Below are 22,721 nucleotides of genomic sequence, written 5' to 3'. Positions count from 1 at the left end.
CTGGTAATCATTTTGGCCATTACTTTGATGGCCAGCTAATGAAGCTATCATTTAGAGAAACTATGAAGAGAAAAAACGAAGAACACAAATTGATTATTGACTCCGGCCTTTTGAGAGTTTTCGATTAGCTTCAGGGGCTTCTCATAAGTTTTTCTTTTCTTTTGCAAAATTAATGAGCCTGCAAAAATCTGATTTCAATTTTCCGATTAGAATTGTCAATGTGCATAATTTACGAGGATGGGGAAAATCTTATTAGTTCATAAGCCATGCCAGTTGATGGTCCTTCGTCCTTTCGAATGGCTCCTGTCTCTTGGTTCCTGGCTCCTTTACTTGCCAGGCGAGTCACGTAGCATCCATGTCCGATTTTTAAGTTTGTGCTGCACAAATCACGTAACCCCTCTGCATTCCCATTCACTGCTGAAGTAAGAATCACGGACTGGTGTAAGGACCAAAGCTAATGTCCTACTTGGGGCTATTTGTTGGGTGCACTTTCTGTGGATTTTTATGATTTGTTTACGCTGCCTCCGAACGTGAGTGATAAGCAGGGAGTAAACCGCAGGCAGGACAAGAAAATCATGTCCATGATGCCTTTGGCCAAATGCACAAGACATAATGCAAGGATGATTATGGGAAAAGCAAAAAGGGCAACAAATACTTATCAACAAACTTTTTCTTTATGACTTTCAACGATTTTTGTTAAACATTTTATTTAATAAGTATACACAAGGTTATTGACTAAACTTAGAAACCGTAGTGGGTACCGAAACCATCGAAGGTCATGTGTGATACGGTCTCAGCCGGGGAGTATTGGATGACAGCGGGCTGGTGACTGTAGTGGGCGGGCTGATGATAGACCGAAGGTGTCTCCACATGGGCAGATTGGTGATAGACGGAAGGAGACTGCACCTGAGCGGGCTGATGGTAAACCGATGGGGTTTGGATATGAGCAGCCTGGTGGTACTCCGCTGGAGCCTGAACATGAGCTTCTTGTTGGTAAACCGCTGGAGCCTGGTCATGAGCAGACTGGTGGTATACCGGCGATGCCTGGGTGAACAAATGTGATGGCTCTGGCTGAGCATGTTGGCTGTAAACCGGAGCTGGGATCGAGACTGGAACTGGTGCTGGGGCATAGCTGAAGGTCTTGGCCACCGCCGGCTGATACACATTGTTGCTGATCCGAGTGTCCTGTTTGTGAACCTGTGAATAGGGTGTGGCCACCGACTTGGCATAGTGGGAAACGGTGCCATCGAAGCTCCTCACCACATTCTGTTGGGTGTGGGCCACGGCGTGCTCATCAGTTGCGTAATTAATCAATCCCGCCCAGGTGGGAGTCAGGAGAAGCAGCAAACTGGAGGCAACGCTGAGGAACTGGAAGTGAGCCATGTCTATTGAAGCAATTGGAACAACTGTGCTGGATAAGACCGTGGTTGGGCCATATATAGAAGACCTGACCGCCGCAATTGCAATTACTCATAATCGGGCGCACTCCTCAAACTCGTTTCAGCCTTGCCGTCTGGCTTTGCGTGACTTTCAGAAATCCATTTCTCTATCCCTCGATCGTGGCAAATCAATTTACAATTGCCCAGCTCCAAGTGACAGCCGCAAAAGGCAGTGGGGGTGACCATACATACCCGAAGATATATATCTATAAAGACAAACCGGAGAAGGGCGTGTCGTCGACCCAGTTAAAATAGCCCAAGACTTTGGCCTATTGCCATTGCATAATGCCCGGAATAAGCTAAGGTCTCTGCACTTGTGCCGCACTTGCTCCACATTCCACGGATTCGGCCTGACTGCCGTTGATGGCAACTTACAATTCACCGCTGAAGGGCCATCAAGTGGCCCAAACATATTGCGGCCAGCGCAATTTATGGCCCAACTGAGATGCATTAACGGCGCCGCCAAATTGTTAATGCATTTTCTGTTCCATCTGTTCAAGCACTTCAAGCCTTTTACCCGTGGTGTTAAGGCTTCTCATGAAGATATCCATGACAATGGGGATATATTTGTATCTTTACACATTAACAGTGATAACAATGAAGCATGTAAGCGATCATTATATATTCAGATACTTAAAGATATCTAATAAGCCGTAAGTTAGAAAATATTTATATCCAAAAGATAATCGAGTGAAACATCTTGTTATTAATATTCTATACTTAATATAAAGGAGAGTTTTGAAACTAAACTTGGACGACCTGAGCTCCAGTTCCACTTTATAGTTCTCAGTTTCCATTTCCGTTTCTGTTTCTTTCTCAATGGACCGACACTCAAGTTGAAGTTGCCTCATTGATGCCGAATGCTGCTCTTTGATTCTTTGACTGGTCCGTAAAATCGTTCAGCTCACAATTGAGTCATAATGCAATTGGCAGACGTCAAGCAAATGTTGTTAACTTGCCAAAAGAGACAGAGATTGGTAAGATGGATGGAGAGATGGATGGATGGCTGTATGGAGCGGATGTCCGGTTGGCAAGTGTTGGGGACATTGTTGCCTTGAACATCAGAGGAAAAATAAAACAACTTTTTCGCAATGAAAATGACACACACTCACAAATAGCATCAACATCTCGGCGGCAAATGTGATTACGATTACGGCGATTGCTGGCCAACTTGAGAGAGTCACCTTTGTTGGCTCCACTCGATACACATATCGTTATTGTGGGGATTAAGAAGCGAGGAGTGTGTGCGCGTGTGTGTCCATTATGGTCCTTATGAAATTCGGCACATAAATTGTATTATTGCATTTATGCTTGATTTTATTTCCCCAGCAACTTTTCGACTCCGCTTTTCTTTGCTGATTGTGTTTGAGTGTTGAATTGGCTTTCACCATTATATACATTTTTCTTCTTTTTTTCGCTTTGGCCTTAAGTGGATTCGTCTTCGTTTACGTCTGCATTGTCGTCTGACAGAACTTAACGTTTTATTGAACCGACAGGAATCACATGTGAGTGCTTACATTTCAACGGTTTCCTTTGCCATTTCAACTCATGCGCCAACGCAATTTGAACTTCAATTAGCTGCATTTGGCCATGGCTAATAAACGCAGCTCTCGTCCTTGCTCCTCGTGCTGATATACAATTACAAATGACGCGTCAGGGCCAGGCCGAAAGTCAATTACCAGAGAGTACAGAAAGAAATTGACTCATCCTTGCCCTATATTATTTTTCGAAATTTTAAATTAATATTTGAACGTTCAATGACAACATTTAATTAAAGGCATGTAATTGATACAATACATCAAATTCCCATTTAGTTTAATTATAAAATTCCATGGATAATAATGCATTTTTCCCAGTGCATTTAAGAGGGAAAAGAACGAAATGTAGCATAAAAGCCCGCGCCTCGTTGGCTAATTGGAATTGAAACATAAATTAAGCGTCCAATTCGAAGGCGAAGACGGCAGAATGCAACTAAAACTTTACGACTTCTTCACTTTGGCCAATTCCGAGCTCAACTTCCGCATTCACATGCCGTTCTGCACTTTTACGTTTTGTCGTAATCCCCGCCAATTACGATACTACTACTGGTAGTTCTCCACCTAACCCCCTGACGCCCCAAAAAAAACTTGTATTGTTGTTGCTCTCACCACTGTTGTTGCAACCACATTGACAGCTTAGATTAAGTGTTGACTATAAATTGGCACGGTTAGTTGGCGGTTGTATTTATGAGGCCAGTGCAGTTGCTATTTGACAGGTCAAATTATTTACTGGCAATTACAAGTGGCCACCGGAAAACTCCGACTGGGTGTCCGTATGTTCTTTGGGTCTTTTAATCATGTTACGCCTTAAAACGGAATCCTGCTTAAAGGTGTCTGAAAACTGTTTCTCTAAAAATATATATTATTAATAACACAATTTTCTTATGAATCTGAAACACTAGCACACGGGTTGAATTCCGCCCTGAATGCTGAGACTCCTCGGTGTTATATTGCCAATCAGCTGTGGAAACCACCTACCGCCATCCCAAGGACAGAACCATTCCTCCCCCTTTGGAATACTCTTTGGCTCTCCATGCTTTATGGCACAAATGGGACTTGGCTTCAATTTTCTTTATATTACAGCTTGATTTAATTTGACGTGAGACTTGCTCTTGGGCCCTGTTCTTGACCAGACCGAAATTAGAAATGGAATCATGCATTGTGGGGCGCAAAACTCGGTCTGGAATCTGATTCTGAAGTGAAACTAAATTGCAGGTTACATTGGGGAAAATTCAAATGTTGCTTAATGAAAATATGAACAATTGGAAAAAGTAAATGTCATTTGCCAGCTGCCAGGCACAGCGACTTAAGGGTGGCTGATCTGCCCGATTGATATAATTTCATTAGGCGACCTTTGCCCTACCCCCTTGACAAAGAACATTTTCAATGTTCGGGCCACGCCCGTCGCCCACCCACTGTGACAGGGAAAACTTTTGGTGCAAAAAAAGAAGGAATAAAAATAACGGAAAGCTCCCGCTTAATAACAAATGGAAAGCGGAAAACGAGAGGGCAGTACTGGTCGCCAAAAAAATGAAAATAAAAACGAGGGAAAATGATAATGAAAATGAAAATGCATAAACAGAAATCGTTGACAGGGCGGTGGGCGGAATGTACAGAGTGCTTAGATGTAGGACGGCTGCGTGGAAAACTCATTAAAACTTTTTCACAGCCCATTTAAAAGCAATTTGTAAATTGTAAAACTTGCACTTGGCCCGAGCAAAACTCGGTGAAAATTTATAATAATTATTACTTATATTTTCAGGCCAAGCATAACCCATATTTTAGGGCAAATGTAGGCAAATGATCCTAATAGAATTAATTTTAGCTAATTAGTAGATTAAATTGGAAGCTTAAGTAAGACAAAAGATGACAAATAAAACGCATATATATTATAAAACCGAATTCCAACAAAGTCAATGGTGAACTCAACAATCTGTCAGGGCCTATTTCCGTGGCATCTTTTCAGTACGGGAAATAAGAGCTCGTCGCAATCACTTTGAGCCCGTGGAAAGACTCACAATCGCAGAATTAAATCAAATTTCCTCACAATTCCGGCAAGGGGTGTGCTGAAAACTGTGTTAGCCCCGGTGTTGCGGTTGGGTTGGCTTTTCTCCTTCTGTTTTTTTTACTTCCACTACCGATGCCACAGCGCCACTTAAATATTCAAAGGGAAAAGTTGCTCTTCACATACACCTTTGCGTCTTAGCTGACTTTCCCCTGTTTTTCGTTCTTTTCTTTTCTTTATTATTCAAACGCCGCTTTTCATGTGCAGTGCCGAAAAATTCCCACAGGATGCAGTCAAAGGCAGTGATGGCGGAGTTACTCCTAGCTATGGGTTAAGGGTCAAAGGTTGGGCGCATGAATTGTAATACACATGTGCAGTTCTTTAAACGTTTTTATGGGGTTCATCTCGCATTTACCCACATGATTTTGCTTACGCCGAAAATCTAGGAAATCTCCAGGGATATAACCACTTTTTGGTTAACTTGGGTTAGTTAGGTTAGGCAAGACCATACTCGTTGCGATTAATTTCAACAACGTGGGATACCTCCCAGAGAACCAATTTAGAACCATTTAGAATATTTATACCGTTTCATAGACAAAACTGAACTTTGTTAATTTAACGTTGCACCGATCAAAAAAAAGGTTTTAAAAGTACCGCAAAAACCAAAATTACCGTTTTTAGTGCTGCCTTTTTGATTACGTGTTCGTTCCTTGTTGGTATATGTCCGAGCTAACATCGTTTAAAGTATTTATACATTGGTTTGCGTCTTTGGTGTATTTTAGTATTCTTACATTTCCCTATGTTGTGATGCCAGCATATCTATTTTGTAGCCAGATATCGCAAAAAATCCAAAAGATGGTGTAAGCTTTGAGCCAAGTAACGCTTTTTAGCATTCAATTATCTACTGAGAAAATATAATTATAAACTTTTCTAATCATTTTCTAATGTAAAACATATATATATTGTTATTTAAAAGAATTGAAAATGTTTACAATTATTTAGCTTTATTTTTAAGGACCACCAGATTTAGCTATTTAGAATATGGCATTCGATTAATCTTTCAGTTTGAGAGTTGGCAACACTGCCACACTGTCAAATTCCAGTAATTATTTTCCTCTGCCGCTGTTGTTCAATTGTGAAATCGTTCGCCCGCTTCTGAGTAAAAACAGCATACATTTGCCCGATCTGAGAGCAGGCGGAGATCCGTTAAGATATATACGTTCTTACCGCTAACTGACCAGTGCAAAAACGTGTCCGGAAAAACCAAAGGCCTGCGTCAGCGAGTGTGAGCGAGAGAGCAGGTGACAGCGACACCGACAAGATTCCCCTGTCCCCTCTACGCCAACGATCCCCTTTTTGACTGTTTTTTTGCACGGTACGGGGAAAACCGATAGCAAAACGAGATTTTCAATAGATTTGCAACACAGTCCGGCCGGAAAATGCTAATAAACCTTAAGGTAAAAACCTTAGATGCGCGCACCCACGAATTCAGCATCGACAATGAGGTAATGTTTGAGGTTGTGTGTCCAGGTCTAGAGGCTTCTATAAAGCTATATACCCCGCCCATTTCCAGCTCACAATCCGCCAGTTCAAGGACCAGATCGCCGAAAAGACCAACATAGCGGCTGAAAACCAGCGTATTATCTACCAGGGCCGAGTTCTGGCTGATGAGAAGCAGGTGAAAGAGTACGGTGAGTCATGCCAGCAGGAGCACCCTCATATGTTACAATTTATGTCGGATATACCTACATCATGTACACAAATTTATCACATCCAGATGTCGATGGCAAGGTGCTTCATGTGGCCGAACGACCGCCCTTTTCGCAACGTGGAGCTAACTCTCGTAACAATGATGAACCCATGCGCACATTCCGGAATGTTACTCGACCTTCGCCGCCCGGAATGCGCACATCTCCGTACTTCCGCGCCCTCGACGGGATGCTTGTGGGCACCATGGCCATACCCGTAAACAATGGTCCAGTGGCCGGAGTAAGACCTTCTGAATTTCTTAAAAACTTCCAATTTAACCACCCAAATCTGACAGACTCGTCCTACCCCAAATCGCTATCCAAACTCTTCGTCCTTTTGCATCAACCGTATCACCGTAGCCCTTCATATGATCGATTGCGTCCACAATATAGCCGCCTATCTGGAAAACCCCGCCGTGGGTCTGCACAATGAATCCTTGGACATTTTGCAGCGTGGTCGCTGGTCTATGGAATCTACCGTCGTCGAAGTGGGTGTATCGTCGTCGGACCTGCCGGGCAACAATAATATCATCGACATGGTCCAAGATGCCGTGTCCGCAGCGCTTTCGCGAACTGGAGCCCGTAACTATACGGTAGTGCAGCTGCCCACTGTTTATACCAATGAAAATGGAGAGACTACTCAGCAAACTGGAGAAGCTGGAACCAGCGAAGAAGCAGCTACTGGAACTGCTATTGATGCTAATGGTGAAACTACAGCGGCCACTGTGATCATTGAGGATGTGATCGAAACAGATGACGAGGCTGCAGATGGTGCTTCAGATCGTTCGGCCACGCCTACACCTGAGGTGGAGGCGGAAGGAGCAGTTGGTGGTCAGTCGGTTACAGCTGCAGAGACTCCCAGCTCCTCCAATGGAGCTTCAAATGATGCGGCAGCAGAGGGAGCAAATAATTCAGGACCTAGGCGACGCACTCGGCCGCAGGTTTTGGCCCAAGTTATACAGCACTACCGTACCGTACAGACACGTCTGGCGCCGTTTGTGGATCGTTACTACGATATTCTACAAAACGATCCCACTTTCGAAGAGAGCGTAAGTCTTTAGCTTTATTTAAAAACAAACAGACAATATATTTTAACGATTTATATGTCCCTTCTTAGGACACAACTGGTCGCGAAGATGCTCAACGCATCTTTGACCGCGTCTCTGAGGCTTTCCATTACCTCTCGCATGCTCAGCATGCAATTTCGGATTTGATGTTGGACTTGTCGCAACCTGGACCACGTGTGCTTACCTGCCGACCCATTTTGGTTGAGCAGAGCGGTTACATACGATCCAATAACATTTTCACACCCAACTTTTTGGCTCCGCCACCGGGTCTACTCAACGACCCTTTCCGTGGCAGAGCCCCCGGTGCTGGCACTCAAACACCAACAACTGCTGGCACTCCAACTGCTGTAACCCCACCACAGGCCACAAATTTGCAGGCTGCTAACGATGCCAGCCGAAGTGCGGCGGCAATGGCGGAGATCGCCAGCCGTGCAGCTGGAGCCGCTGCAGAAATGGCCGCTGGAGCTGCTAGCGCTGCAGCCGCAGTTGCTCGTGGCTTGTCAAGCGACCATGTAGAGGATCCCGTCGACGATCCCATGGTGGCACCCAATCCTGTTGCCGCAGCACCACAACCACAACAGGAACAACGACTCGAAATGGGTAAGAAACTTTTCCGAAGATTGATCATTAAATGAAGACAAGGGTAGAAAATATTGATTTAATCGATAAGTTCGTATTAAGAATTTGTTGCACAAAAATGAATTTTCTGTTTAAGTAGTTGATCACCCTTTATATTCCCATAATTTTTGTTGACGGTTTTTTATAGATCACGATCACAATCAAGATCAAAGTGAAACCCCCGAAAGAGATATCCGACCAGTACCTAGGCTGCGTGTCTATGTGCCAGTGACCCTGCCACCGCCCAGTACGTTTTGGATGTTTGGTTAAACCTAGCTCATTTCGCTCATTGCAGTTGAACCTTAATTCTAAGAGCACATTCACAGCATTTTCCGTTCCGTTCCACTTACTTTTTGTTTGTTTGCCTTGTTTACTGACCAGCTCTTAACCTATTCAATCCCTGCCAGTCATATCTCTTAATGGATCCTTACTAACTCCTGCTTTCTTGCAGACCCCCAACTGGAGATGGCTCGATTTATTCAGGCAATGGTAAACGGTCAACGACCCAACGATGTTCATGTTGAATTCAATGCGCCCAACGTCATGTCTATTAACTTGCCTGTGCATGTGATGGCCGCAGTTCGTCAGGCACCAGCACCCGGGGCTACAGAAGCAGCGGAACCTTCTGCTCCAACTGCTGAATCATCACCTGAAAGTGCTCCTACAGCTGCAAATGAACGATCTCCAAATGCAGCTTCAACTTCGAACGGAACTCGCGGTGGAGATCAGAGGGCCAACACCTTGCCCACCACGGCCACACAAACGCGTTCCACATCAAGACCACAAATTCAGATTGGAGGAAATAACAACTGGGGCGGACGCATTGCTCCAACGCACACGGCATTCGACCGCTTCCTGCCTTGCAATAGCCATCACATTCGGGAACCAGAGCCGTTGCCTCAAAACATCAACAGTGCAAGTACCAACCGCGGCACCACCACACCATCAACAGTAGGAACCATCGGCGGTCCGTCAACAGCAGCCGGAGCAGCTCGTTCTGGTGAGTACGGTTTCCCTCCAGGGTTAGCTATCGAACTACCACTTCACCACCATGATCCTCACTATGACCCACTTCGCACACCAATCCCTTTCATCCGCACAGTCACCAACCAGAGATGGAAAAGCCCTTGCATACCAAGAAACAGTCGAATCAGGGTGTATTTTGGCTTCTCTAGGAGGAGTTGATCAGAAATTGTTATTTACTTTTAATTACTTAACATTAAACTTGAATAATGCTAATTGAGAGACTACTATTTATTCCCTCAAGAGATTCCCGTTCCCAATTCAATTAGAGGTCTTTAAAATTATAGTAGTTAGTTTAGAAAACCGTCTGTCTGTTGTACATCGAGTCAAAGATAGCAGTGGCTATAATAATAATTTCCATTATTAATTAGAAGTGTTTGGCCTTCACATAGAACTCTGGAAAAGCCTATCTCTGAACCTCGACTATCGACTGGCCTCCATCTCTGACATTAATCTCCATTCTATCCATGTCATCATTTAGTCACCACTGGTCGCAACCAGCGCGGCAGTGTCTCCGTCCGCCCAATGTGGGCGTTGCGTCGCCAGCGACCATCCAGCGAACAATTGAGCAGCCTCCGGCCGGCAGCATGGGCACAGGCGCAAACCCAAACTTCCCATGCTCAAGCTGCCCACGTTGGTGGTGGCAGCACCAATGGGGCCGGAATCGGTGCCGGAAGAGTGCGGCCCACGGGAGGATCGCCGATCAGTCGCGATCGGCTGGCGGCTCGAACGGCCCTCGTTGGTGGTGGCAGCACCAATGGAGGCCTGATCTCCGGCCGGCGGAGTAGACTTCAGACCGCCACCGCGCGCCTGTCCAGACAATTTCCCACCCTATTCGCTAATTTTTTGCTTAATAATCTGAGAAATAATGCGCAAACAGCTTCGGCAGGAAGCGCCGTCGCCGCCGTTGGAGGCTCGACCAACCCATCATCAGGTGAAGCTGCCACTATTGTGTCTACCCCTTCAGCTGCACCACCGCAAGCTGTTCTATCTACATCCACACCAACTCCAAGCGAAGATACGAACAATCTCCGATCGCAGCTTCTTAGCTTCTTAAACGACAGTCTTTTCGCCGGAGCCCCCATCAATGAGCAGACGATCCCTGGGGCCATAGATCGGGCATTGGAATGGTTCGGAGAAATCCTTGTCTACCTGCCGCAGTATGAACCTTCGGGAAATAGATTTAACTCCCGCGAATCGATGTGCAACGTTCTGCGCAACGGTCTGGGTTATATCTTCGAGCTGTTTAGTGAGACTGATAGTCAGATAGGCGAAAGAATAGACGATGCCCAGTTCGAGCGTAGACTTAAAGAGAGGTTCGAGATTTTCCGCAGGCGAGTTTCCAGCGTTTTAGTATTGTGTCTTGGAGGTACCAATTCGGATCGCTACTGGCCGCGGCTAATGAGCCTACTGAGGGCACCCATCAGATCCAGTAAGTAAATACATTAAACCTAAATTGTTGAACAACATAAATATAATATACATTTTTACTTCCAGATTTCCGTAACGAAGCCTTGCAATTCCTGTGCATCTACATAGACCCAATATTTCCCGACATCAACACTGGCGATGCTCTACAGTTCCTGGTCCCGCGCGACGTTCAAGCAGCTCCTCCCACAGCTATCGATACGAACAATCTCCGATCGCAGCTTCGTAGCTTCTTAAACGACAGACTTTTTGCCGGAGCGCAAACAGCTTCGGCAGGGAGCGCCGTCGCCGCCGTTGGAGGCTTGACCAACCCATCATCAGGCGAAGCTGCCACTATTTCATCTACCACTTCAGCTGCACCACCGCAAGATGTTTTATCTACATCCACACCAACTCCAAGCGAAGATACGAACAATCTCCGATCGCAGCTTCAAGCAGCTCCTCCCATAGCTGTCGATGAAGTAAGTTTATTAAATTTCTTAGCTATACAGAAACTTATGTATCAATAGCCATTCGTGGCCCCACCGCCTCTTGCCTTTAATCCACAGGTGCAGCTGCCGGAACAGCAAGCTCTAGACACAGATGTGGAAATGGCTGAAGTGGCCACCAGTAGCAGCAACAGCACACCCGCACCTCAACTGCCCGCTGTGATTGTGGGATCGGAGCCGTGGCACATGAGTTTCCCCAATGATTGGTTGCCTGTGATAACGCGCGACCTGCAGACCCAGTTTGAGGTAGATACTTCATTACAAATTCGCATTTAACACTCATTTAAAAAATGTATTTATTATTACAGGAGAGTAACCGCCCCCAGCCGCCCTTCTCCGATGCCTACATCTCGGGCATGTCCGCCAAAAGGCGCAAAATTATTCAGTCAGAGAAACCAACGGCCTCTATCGAGTGCCTCATCGCCAACGGAGTGGAAAGAGCCATCCAGAGCGCCGGTTTGGGAGGAACCAGTGGTAGTGCCTCAAATTCCTCGATCAGTGTTGATGCCGTTATCGGATCCATTACTCACGATTCTGCCATCCAAGCTTCTTATACGGATGCTGTGCGGAATAGTGTTAAAGAGCGTATCAAGCAGGATGTGGATTTTAAGTCCAGCAAGTATCCGCAGATCGCCAAGTTTGCCGAGCAAAAGTAGGCATTGGTTGCAACCATAAAAACCTGGCCACCTTGTGCTTGTTGTACATTTTACTTTAAAAAATTATATTTAATTTAGTTAATGGCTAAGTTCTGTTTAAATCAAGAAGACGACGAATATTGCGACAACACCAACACACGGAGAGGACCTTTAGCAAAAGCTTCAACCTATATAGAATAATAATATCCAACTGATATGTATCCACACACTAAGGGACACGACACAGAGCTCAAGCAACAATACTTTTGGGTCACCGATAAAGGAGCAAAATAATAAACACACATATTATCCAAAAAATTGCGATTGGAATTGGATTAAATTGACTTGAATGTGGGGAGCACACGCAGAGTGGAATGCTTTCAATTGTCTCAAATGGCGGTGGCGTCCCCTAGTCGCGTGACGTGGTGGAAAAGCAGAACAGAAGCCATGACGACAGCAGAATTCCAAATTCCAGGCAAATATTTTGGCCGCCGCCAACTTGGCATTGACGTGATCCAAAGGAATGGCACATGATTGCTGTCCGATAACGTCAAGTGGATATCCCTTAAGCAGAAGCATTTAGGAGGCATATCCAACCATATCGACCAGCCCCACATCCAGCATCACACACCTTCCAATTCCATCATCATCATTGAATTCCGGAGCCTACGCTACTCATGTTATTGTTGTCGCCTGCAATCGGAACACGAAAATGTGTCACATAAAAATATTTATGTGCAAAAAAAAAAAAAAAAAATGCCGTGAAAAAAACATATGAATAAATAATAATTATTATTGCTTTTCTTAAAATAATTTACTCGAAATGATTGGCTGCTAAATATAGATTGGCTACGTAATCGATTTATATTTACATACCAGCAGTTATGGATCACAGTGCGTTTCGAAAATGAAATCCCATACTTTTCATCACAAGGACTTGTATTATATATAAAGGATTTAATATATAAAAGTTTAGCTAGCTTAGTCGGTGAAATGATTCTAATTTTTTCAAATAAAGATCTCTTTAGTATTCTACTTTTTCGATTAGTTCAGACCACGGTATAATCACCGCCCGCTCTCTAACTTTAGACTCTCTCTCCTCGTAGTAGCTTTCTTTCAAGCTTAGATTTAATCTTTAGTTCTGTTCGGTTTGAACCGCCCAATGGAAAGTACGCGCCGGCAGCAGCTTCAAGAGCTCCATCGATCCCCATCTACATGCTCATCAATACTCCTTCAAGGGTATATTTTGGGGGTCCGGCTTGGATCAAAATTCACCCTAAAAAGTAACTTATATTCATGAACCGTGCTTTATGTAATTAAGTTAATCTTTCAGGCGGCCCTAACATAACATAATCGTGCCAAGGTTCCTCGCACGCTGGCAGTCTGCAAGGAAAAAAATGGAGATGGATGTGTTGGATGGGCTACAGAAGCCACTCAGTCAGTTGCCGCCCCCCGATGATCCCGATGATTAATTGCAACCAGAACTGCAGACGATGAAGAGGAGACATCGTTGGCACGCGCAATCCGTGGAATTTGCGGAATTTGTGGCGAGCGCATTTAAGGCTCCCAGTGGTTAATTATGCATGCGGTCCCAGAACTTGGAGATAAATTAAGGCATCGGACTTTGATGCATGGCTCTCAGCTCCCTACTCCCTGTTCCCTGTTACCCCAGAAATTCTGTATCGCTCTGGCGCCAATGGAAAATTTTTTTATTTGGCCCAATCTCAATTGGGCAGAGATCCTTAAACAAGCCGGTTCCATTCAAACGCTGCCAACGATCCAGAGCGATTCAAAAAAGTCATAATTAAAAACATATCTCAGCGAGGCGAGTGCCAGATGTCTATGTAAAGGACAATTTATTGGGAGTGCGTACGGCAACAACAACAACATCAAGCAGCATACACACATATAGATATAAGTACCAACATGTGCCCATGATAATATAATGATGCCCCATACATAGAACTAGGTATCGAAGAAGAAGTTCCCAACCAACCAACCGACAACAACATCATGCGGCAAGTAGCTACATCTCAGCCACTCGAAGGGGGCACAAAAAAGAGTTGGAGATATATGGTAGATGGAGATTGATGCCTGGCGCCGAAAGAACAGGAACACATGTAATTGAGTGTTGTGAACAATTATAGCCAGAAATCAAGTCCGCAATTGGCCAAAACGCCAAAGCTCTCTCAAAAGAGAGCCAAGAGATCTGAGAGCGGCACAGCAGCAGCAACGAAATCGGCATCAACGCACCCAAGGCAGCACCAGTCGCAAACAGACCGCTCTGCTAACAAGACGTTATCACTAGAGAGAATATAGAGAAAAACGCCCGCGGTATTCGAACATTTTTGAAAAGATTATTCATCTATATACAAAGGCGGGTCAAGAGGTCTTGTCAGATAGGAGGATACGATCAATCCAATCGATCTTGAAGTGTTGTGCACGTGTGTTATTTAGAATTTTTGTAAACTAGTGAGTGTTACTTTGAAATCCGATGCCATCGGTTCATAGAATCAACAAAATCCTTCAGGAAAACCGAGATGCAATGGAAACCCCCGCACGTTCGCATATGTTTGTCTAGTTGGTAATTTCCCTACATTTTCCGAGCTGCCTGCTCGAACAGTTGGTAAATTGCCGCCCGAACGAATGCATCGTGTATCCTGGCATCGAAACCCGGAAAAGCGTGATTTGTGAACTGTGAACCAAACATATATCCCAGATACAACATTTTGTGCTTGCCAAAGAACTGTGAAATCAAAATTAACAAGAGTGATTGATCACTCAACAAAATGACTTCCATTATGTACACCGTCTTTCACCTGGCAACGCTCCAGTGTTCCGTTCGCCCAGAGATATCACCTTGCACCTGTGAAGCGGGCAAGGCCTGGAACCATGTGGAGCTATCCTGCGAGAAACTGGAATCATTTAACAAAGTAGTCGACACCCTTTCCAATAAGCTCAATTCCGATACCCAAATCGACCTGAAGATCACGTACTCACAACTCGACGACCTGGAAATGCGATCGTTTACGGATATGAACTTCAACTTGTACAAGCTACGGATGCAATGGAACGGTCTAAGGCGAGTTGACTCACTGGTTTACATTTTCCCATAGAAGGAGCAAATAAGGGGTTTTTTTGGGTGCACATTCCATATGAAATTGCTACCTGAGTCACTATAACAAATCAGTTACATCATTCAACATATAAATTTCGTTTTGAAATGTTTAACTGGTCTTCCAAGACAAATATTTTTGGTGTAAAAAGTGTGTAAAGATCGATCCTTTAGGGGAAAAAAATCGTTTATTAAGAATATTTTGCCAGCGCGTATTCAGTGCGTTTTAAGAATTTCTAAGAACGTGGGCCGATTTTCGAGTATAAGGTATATCAATTATTGGGGAAATTTTCCTGCTATTGATTCAATCAAAATATCTTTGCTGGGGAGTTCAAGGCCAATAGCCAAGTTCCGCAGGCAGAATTTTCCGCTCGGTCGGCTATCAATTTAGGTTCCTTAAACCCAATAAAAACCGAGCGAAAAATAATAATGCAAAATGTACACAAATTTCAATACGCTTATGTAAATGCAAGAACAAAAAAATGTTCTCCTCAGATCGGATCCCCAGGTCTTGTTTACAGCCATGTAGATACTAAAACAATAACAATGTCGTTTATTTACGTCAAAGAGCCCAGTACCGACTCATTATCTATAGCTCAATTGGGCAAATTGCTAAGGAGATGGACTTGGATATGGACCTGGAGGTGGTGGTGGTAGAGGTGTAGGTGCAGGTGGAGCTGCTGCAGTTGCATCTTAATTACCGACCAAATGATTTAATTTTTTAATTAGGAAGTGGCATTTTGTAGTAGCAACTACCATCTAAAGCCCCTGTGTATGTTTTGTTATTTTTCTTTTTGTTGATAACTGATAATGGCAGGTCTTATCACCTATAAGTATATGAAATATATATATAGGACTCTATGTACTGTACATTGACAGGCTGTATTGAGCGTATACTTAATGCTTACAAAAAAATGTTTATTGCAGTTTACTTGAACGGCGACTGCACGTTTTCTGACTCTGACTCTGAATGAATTTCAATTCACTGTCGCATTGTGTTTTATATATATTGACAATTATAAATAACAAATATAAATAAATGCTGTCGATCTACAGATCCCCGGTCTTCACAATATAGAAATAACATTCAAGCCTATTTCATAAGCGCCTGCCGCCGGTTCATTGATTTTTGACTCCGCTGTTTTATGGCAAAAGTCTCGGTTAAAAACAAAAATTTTATTACTCAGGATTCATTGTGGCAAAAGAATTTCATTCAGCAAAAACTCAAAATATTGAGTGGCACAAAAAGTTTAAAAAAATGCAAATACAAAAAGCGTTTGTTTTGTTGAGAAATACTTAGAAATTTCGATAACATTATGTCTTGAAAATCCCAATGAATATTAAGCCAAATCCGGAAGCTGTCTATTTTTTTAGTGAGATCAAGAGTTGTTCAAAATTAATAATTTTTTTTATATAAGATAAGCATTTCCAAAGAAACCCATATTTTTGAGTGATATATCCTACAAGAATGTAGTTTCATTATATTAAAAATTCTCAGAAAATAATCTGTTAGTTCCGAGAATATGTAGATACTATTCATATCTATTTTTTTGAAATCATATTTCCTTTGATTCGAGATTCGATTCATCATCCGCTGAATACAATTTGTGTGTTTGTATGTGAGACGAAATGATTTAATTATCCGACTTGATCGAATCACTGTCCCAATCACCATCTCCCCAACCGCCGATCTCATCCAGAGCCATCGGGAGTCCAGTGAGAGAGCGCGTGCCTTTGGTGGCAATGCCTTCGATTCTCGGTGCTGGTTGCTCGGGAAACGCTTTTTACATTGATGTCAATTTATAATAATTGACCTATTGCCTTAATATCGCGCTTTGACCAAATCATGCCAACTCAGCCAGGAAAAGTACCGCTACCACACATGTGTATTCGTATGCACTGGCAGAAGTTGTTTTAATTATTTGACTAATCAAATCTTAAAAAGTATATATGCATGTATGTATATTAATATAATGAAAAGGCGACATTTCTATTTAATAACTATTAAATGAAATTTTTATGTCAAACGTGGCGCCACTTCTAAGAAAGCTGATACGGTAAATTGTGGGAAATTTCCGGAATTTGATTTCAAATATGAAGGAATAAACACTTTTTTTTTTGGGAAATTTTCAATTTTCCAGCGAATTAAATAGTAGTAATAAAATATATATTGATTTATACATTTTCGCTATAAATCACCAGATAAATCTAGTCCATCGTAGTCCAGATTCTAATACAAAAATAACAAATACCAAAAACAATCTCTGATAACAGAATGCCGATTATTATAAAGCATTAAAAAATGTTTATAGGTGCGCCAAAAGTAATCAAAAAGCGTTTATGATTATGTTTTTTATTTTTTACGATCATCTACTATCAGAGACTTGATTCAGTGTGGAGGAAAATACTGAATGGATATATACGGGACGGGATCTTTAATAGAGAAGGGGGTACTGAACGAGTTATGTGGCCTCTTCAATGGATTAATGGCTTTGATCTTGTGCTTTCACAGGCGATAAGAAGGTCTCATGCTCGAAGTTTACTATGTATGTATGCATTATATGTTCAATCACTCGCTGATTTGTTTGAGGCTATTATTGCAATATTTTCATTAATACCACCATTATCGGCGATCGTCAGTCGTAGTAACCCTTGAGAAAGTGCGAAAAGTGCAATTAATTAATGATAACTACTCTCACATAATTTATTGAGTGGAAATTTTCATTTGTTAGCATCGATTCTCTAGGAGGAAGCGCGGTAAACAACAACAGAGAAGTACAATTTTCAAATGGAATACTTTCAACATGTTTTTGTTTTCGATTTTTGGGTACATGTTAAGGGTACGATTACGAGTACGGGAATGGGAACGGGAACGGCTCACTGTTCTCTTCGTGTTTTCAGTGGTCTTTGGTCCGGGGTCAGCCAAGAGCGAAGCAGGCAGTCCAATTGAATTTTATTATTACGCTCAATCAATGATCAAGGGGCCAGTTTAGGTCGTGTGACAATTATACCACTGACGTTAAGGAATTGTGGATACATCTTTGCACGATCGCACATACCAGTCATCCGTCCATCCATCGATTTATCTATCTCGATATCTATGTGGCCAAGTTCAACGGGCTCATTATAGATACAGTATACGGAGGAGCAACCAACGCTTGGCCAGGTTCTCTCATTACATAATCAAGGCTTGACAAGCCCAGCTCGCAGATAAAGTTGCACTCCATCTCGGAGCCGGCAATCAATCAAGATCGTCTGGCTAAAAATAGAGCCTGCCAATCAATCTACTGCACTTGCTACCATATGTACATATATCCATCCCATATATCCCACATCCCATGCCAATAACGGGCGCCAAGGATGCACTTGGCACGCCATCCAGCCCAGTTCCCATCATGAATCTGCTGTTCTTGGTAGCCGTTTGGCGCCTCGACGGCGACAACTTAATAGCCACCTGCAGACGTCGATAAAGATACTGATCAGGTGCAGCGGAGCGAGATGGGGCGGTTTCGGGGGCCGTAGCCCCTGATAAGGCTGCGTCATCAGTTCCAAAGATAGACCAGGGATCCGAAACGTGATATGGACCCATTCAAAACTAATTACAGATTGGTTTGAATCACAGTCATAGCGTGAAACAGATTTAGGGTTCATTGCTCTCATTTTAATGAAAGCCATTCATAAAATCAGGCATTTTCGAAATAAATATATATCTTATATAAATAAAATATAGAATGAACCATTTTAAGGTTTTCATAAAAGCAATTTCAACGACAGGATCAACTCTAAATTTTAAACTTCTAAATTTTAAAAGGAAACCAGATTATTTACATTAATATATACAAAAAGACTGGAAAATGTCGTCAGCGATAATATACCAAAAAAATATACCAAATTCAAATTAAAATAGCAAAGAATTATCTTCCTTTTGGGGAAACCCTTATTACTAAATTAATATAACTAAACTAATTAAAAATTCCCTATAGTCATAATAAAAGGGATTGTACATTAGAAAATCCTTTAAAGTGTTTGATGCCATCAATAACATTTAATACTTGATGGCGTCTATAGATTTTAATTCCTATTTAAAATATATATTTATGTATATGTAGATAATTATTTTGTACAATATTTTACCTTATATTGCTCTTTGTTGTCCTCTTGATGGAATATTGAATATTATCGTTTAAAAAAGCATGTGATTAGTAACTTCTTGTACACATTAATCTTTAGACCATTGCAATGGGATAGACGTACTCCGTTTTAGCCATATCTCTTTCCTTCTAATAATACGAAATTGTAATAGATTTGTTTTTGTGGTCGCTATTTATAGATCGCTGCCCGAGGTGCCGTTCCGCGGGTTATCGAATGTCACCTACCTAAGCATCGGCGACAACGAACTCGACGAGATCCCGAAGCACGCCTTGAGCCACATGCCGAGCCTTTTGACTCTGGACATTGGGCGGTGCAAGATACGGGCGGTGCAACAGGAGGACTTCCGGGGCATTCAAAGGGTGACGAACTTGATTCTGGTGAGCAACATCATTGCCCGTTTGGACAGAGGATCCTTTCCAAAGAGTCTCCTAATCCTACATTTGGGTAGAAATCAATTGGAATCACTCAATGGCTCACTACACGATTTGCACAATCTGCAATCTCTGTTTATCAATGCGAATAACATCACAACGCTGGACAATGAGCTGCCGGATAAAAGTCAATTGCGTCTCCTGATGGCCCACAACAATAGATTGGAACGACTACCGGCTAATATGGCCGATATGCACAGCCTGGAAACAGTCCATATACATTGCAATCAATTGAGATCGTTCGATCGCGTTCTTCGCAACGCCGTCAATCTATCCGAGGTCAATGCCGACAACAATGAAATTGAGTACCTAGCCCAGGATGAGTTCGCTTCTTGCTCGAAGGTGGAAAGCCTGTTAATCGCCGTTAATCATATCAAATCACTAAACTCGTCCCTACTCCCCATGCGCAAGCTTATCAGTGCCAATTTGTCATACAATGAGATCGAAGAGTTCTCCATGGCGGAACTGCATGGACTGCGATCGCTAAAGTCCCTTCATTTGTCCAACAATCGCATCCAACGACTACTCCCCGATCCCCGAGGAGTCCATGAACTAATTCTCTTAACCCTGGAACTTGATAATAACAGAATTGATTCCCTTAACAAAGCTTTGGCCGGTTTAGGCCAACTCCGAATACTAAAGTTAGCTGGGAACCGTTTAGAGCACCTCCAAGTGGGCGATTTCGATGGACTTAACCGTTTGGAAATTCTTGACCTCACTGGAAACCAGTTGGCGGAGCTGAAGGCCCTTGAAATGGTAAGTACATCATTTTGCATTTAGTATTGCCTGTACTAAATGGTAAAACCCTTCTGTAGACCTTGTTGCCCAGCCTGAAGATTCTCAAGTTGGCATACAACAATATAACCAAATTGGAGGAGGACTTCAAGGGTATGCCCGTGCTGTGCCAGGCCAATTTGACCAACAATCACATCTCGACCCTATCGAGCAAACTAGTTACCAACACTCGCTGCAAAAATCACAATGTTCCCGGCAAACTGGAGATTCATCTAGATGGTAAGATATCAACGAGTTTTCTAAATATGTTTTAGGCTTTCCCAAAAACTTCCAATATCTTTAAAATTATTCAACCATTTTCCAGACAATCCCATCATGTGCGACACGGGGCTTAACGAGTTATGCCCATTGATGGCAGTGCAGGAGGCTCGTATCCGTGGTCGATCCCAGTGCTTCGAAAATGACCAGGAGGTGTGCACCGTACTGCCAATGCTTTACAAGGTAGACCTGCCTATAATGGTCACCAATCTGAAAATAGGTGGTCGTGATGATGCCAAACCGGTGATGCAGATGTTGGTGCCGATCAAGACCAATGACAACACATTGCCACCTATTATTGCCACTCTGCAGGTTATTTCATCGATACCACCGCCAATCCTCCTGACTACCACTACGCCGCCACCACCTCTGCCACTTCCTGTGCAGCCGGAAGCAGAGAAGATCGAGTCCACCACAGCGAATCCTGTTACTACGACCAGCACCGAGTCGTCCACGACTACCACGACAACTACAGAGTCAACAACTGAGATGATAACCACTACTCCACCAACCACAACAACCACTAGCACAACGACGCCAAAACCAAATGAAACTTTGCCAGTAATTGTGGAACTCCAGGAGGCCAATCTAACGGGCACCCAACTCAACCAAACAGATTTGGATGTGGCCCATGATGAGGCAGATGCCTTGGTGCCGCCAGTCGTACACGATTCTTTGCAGCAAGAGCTAGAAAGGGAGAGGGAGCGGGATCTAGACCGGGATCTTGACCACGAAGCGGTGGCCAAGACCGAGTACGAGACGGTCGAGTATATTCCCAATTTGGTGCAGCCTCCAATAGGCAATGATGCACTGACGCCGCCGCCTAGTAAGGCGAATGCTCTAGAGGAGGACTCCGAATCCGTCCACTCCAACTCCGTGCACGCAGAATACCCACACGCGGCGCAGAGCCTCCAGATACCCGAGGAGCCGCCGGAGGAGTGAGTCCTCCTTTTAGGGGGCTTTGGCTCCTCGGGGGGATTACCCCGATATAAAGAGCACATTATTTTACTGTAAATCGCAGACGGGTGAAGGAGGCAGAATCGATAGAGATCGGGCGGAGCAGCATGCAAACGGCAGAGAGAGCGAGTTCGGATTTGTATGCCTTAAGTTAACTTAGTTCTTATGTTTTATTTAAGTCATCGCTAAAATCGAGAAAAGATTTTCGGACCGAATGCTTTTTTGTTGAGTTATTTCGTTGATTTAATGCGCAATTTGATCACGATTTTGGGGGTTCAAAGACCCCGTGACCCAGGACAAACGTACGAGGACAGTCTTATGATTTAAGCTTATTTGTTGGTGGCTCAATATTGCAAATGTGTGTTTTGACTTTCGTTGATGGTTTTTCGGTTTTCAATTTCTCAGAATTAGGGAATTTCGAAAAAAATATATTTATAAAGTCCTATGTTTTCTAATATCTAAAAATATATATAAAGTTGAATCTACTCAGTATCATTGTAGAAAGACTGGAAGCCAAACAAACAAAATCGTTTGAAATTGAAGTTATTTTACAAGCTTTTGATTCAAGTTTTTAGCGACAAACGAAATCGAGAAATTGAAATTCGGAAAGCTATCGATAGAATCCGAAAGGTTACGATATCGAATATGCAACTGCATATAAACATTAATTATCCTTATTTAATAATTGTATACACGTATGAACGTTGAACATCTTCAAGTAGGTACTTAGAGTTAAACGAGAGCAACAAATCGCAGCTAATGTTAATAACAAAAAGCACTCAACCACACAAAAAATAAACATTCACAAACAGAACCTTAGCAGTGCACATGCACAACGTGAACAAACGAATAAAAAATAAGAAACGAGAAAAAATATTGTTATCAGTTGGTTAACATAATGAGAAAATAGATTTAAGCGTGTAATTATATGGAATTGAAAATGGTATTCTAAATAAAATCGTAAATAAAAATCGAATTTGTTGTTGTCTTGCTTTATTTATAGCAAGTTCTTGAAGCTTAATAA

At 43.0% G+C, this 22,721-nt stretch overlaps 3 protein-coding genes across 8 annotated transcripts; 2 read left to right on the top strand and 1 right to left on the bottom strand.

Annotated features, from left to right (window-relative positions):
• Positions 1 to 677: 677 nt before the first annotated feature.
• On the bottom strand, positions 678 to 1,393 carry LOC108104904 (pupal cuticle protein G1A). Its single transcript, XM_017211237.1, has one exon. It carries the CDS (start codon positions 1,381 to 1,383, stop codon positions 742 to 744), a length of 642 nt encoding a protein of 213 aa, XP_017066726.1. The 5' UTR covers positions 1,384 to 1,393; the 3' UTR covers positions 678 to 741.
• A 4,646-nt stretch (positions 1,394 to 6,039) lies between these two features.
• On the top strand, positions 6,040 to 12,307 carry LOC108104912 (large proline-rich protein bag6-B). 6 transcript variants are annotated; one of them, XM_017211258.2, is made up of 11 exons: positions 6,040 to 6,487; positions 6,556 to 6,673; positions 6,760 to 6,971; positions 7,027 to 7,779; positions 7,848 to 8,397; positions 8,564 to 8,662; positions 8,867 to 9,415; positions 10,319 to 10,870; positions 10,936 to 11,327; positions 11,376 to 11,600; positions 11,663 to 12,307. In XM_017211258.2, the coding sequence occupies exons 1-11, from the start codon at positions 6,422 to 6,424 to the stop codon at positions 12,008 to 12,010; spliced, it is 3,864 nt and encodes a 1,287-aa protein (XP_017066747.1). In that variant the 5' UTR covers positions 6,040 to 6,421; the 3' UTR covers positions 12,011 to 12,307. The 6 variants fall into 6 exon arrangements, with proteins under 6 accessions (XP_017066747.1, XP_017066745.1, XP_017066744.1 ...); XM_017211256.2 differs by having other exon boundaries at positions 9,920 to 10,870; positions 11,415 to 11,600; XM_017211255.2 differs by having other exon boundaries at positions 9,920 to 10,870.
• A 1,936-nt stretch (positions 12,308 to 14,243) lies between these two features.
• Positions 14,244 to 22,673, top strand: LOC108104916 (insulin-like growth factor-binding protein complex acid labile subunit). Its single transcript, XM_017211264.2, has 4 exons — positions 14,244 to 15,071; positions 19,435 to 20,443; positions 20,503 to 20,701; positions 20,787 to 22,673. The coding sequence occupies exons 1-4, from the start codon at positions 14,779 to 14,781 to the stop codon at positions 21,680 to 21,682; spliced, it is 2,397 nt and encodes a 798-aa protein (XP_017066753.1). The 5' UTR covers positions 14,244 to 14,778; the 3' UTR covers positions 21,683 to 22,673.
• Positions 22,674 to 22,721: the final 48 nt, after the last annotated feature.

This window comes from Drosophila eugracilis, unplaced genomic scaffold, assembly GCF_018153835.1.
Source record: "Drosophila eugracilis isolate 14026-0451.02 unplaced genomic scaffold, ASM1815383v1 contig_1104, whole genome shotgun sequence".
Classification (NCBI taxonomy): domain Eukaryota; kingdom Metazoa; phylum Arthropoda; class Insecta; order Diptera; family Drosophilidae; genus Drosophila; species Drosophila eugracilis.
The sequence above is the reverse complement of the archived record's forward strand: the minus strand, read 5'-3'. Positions and strand labels throughout refer to the sequence as shown.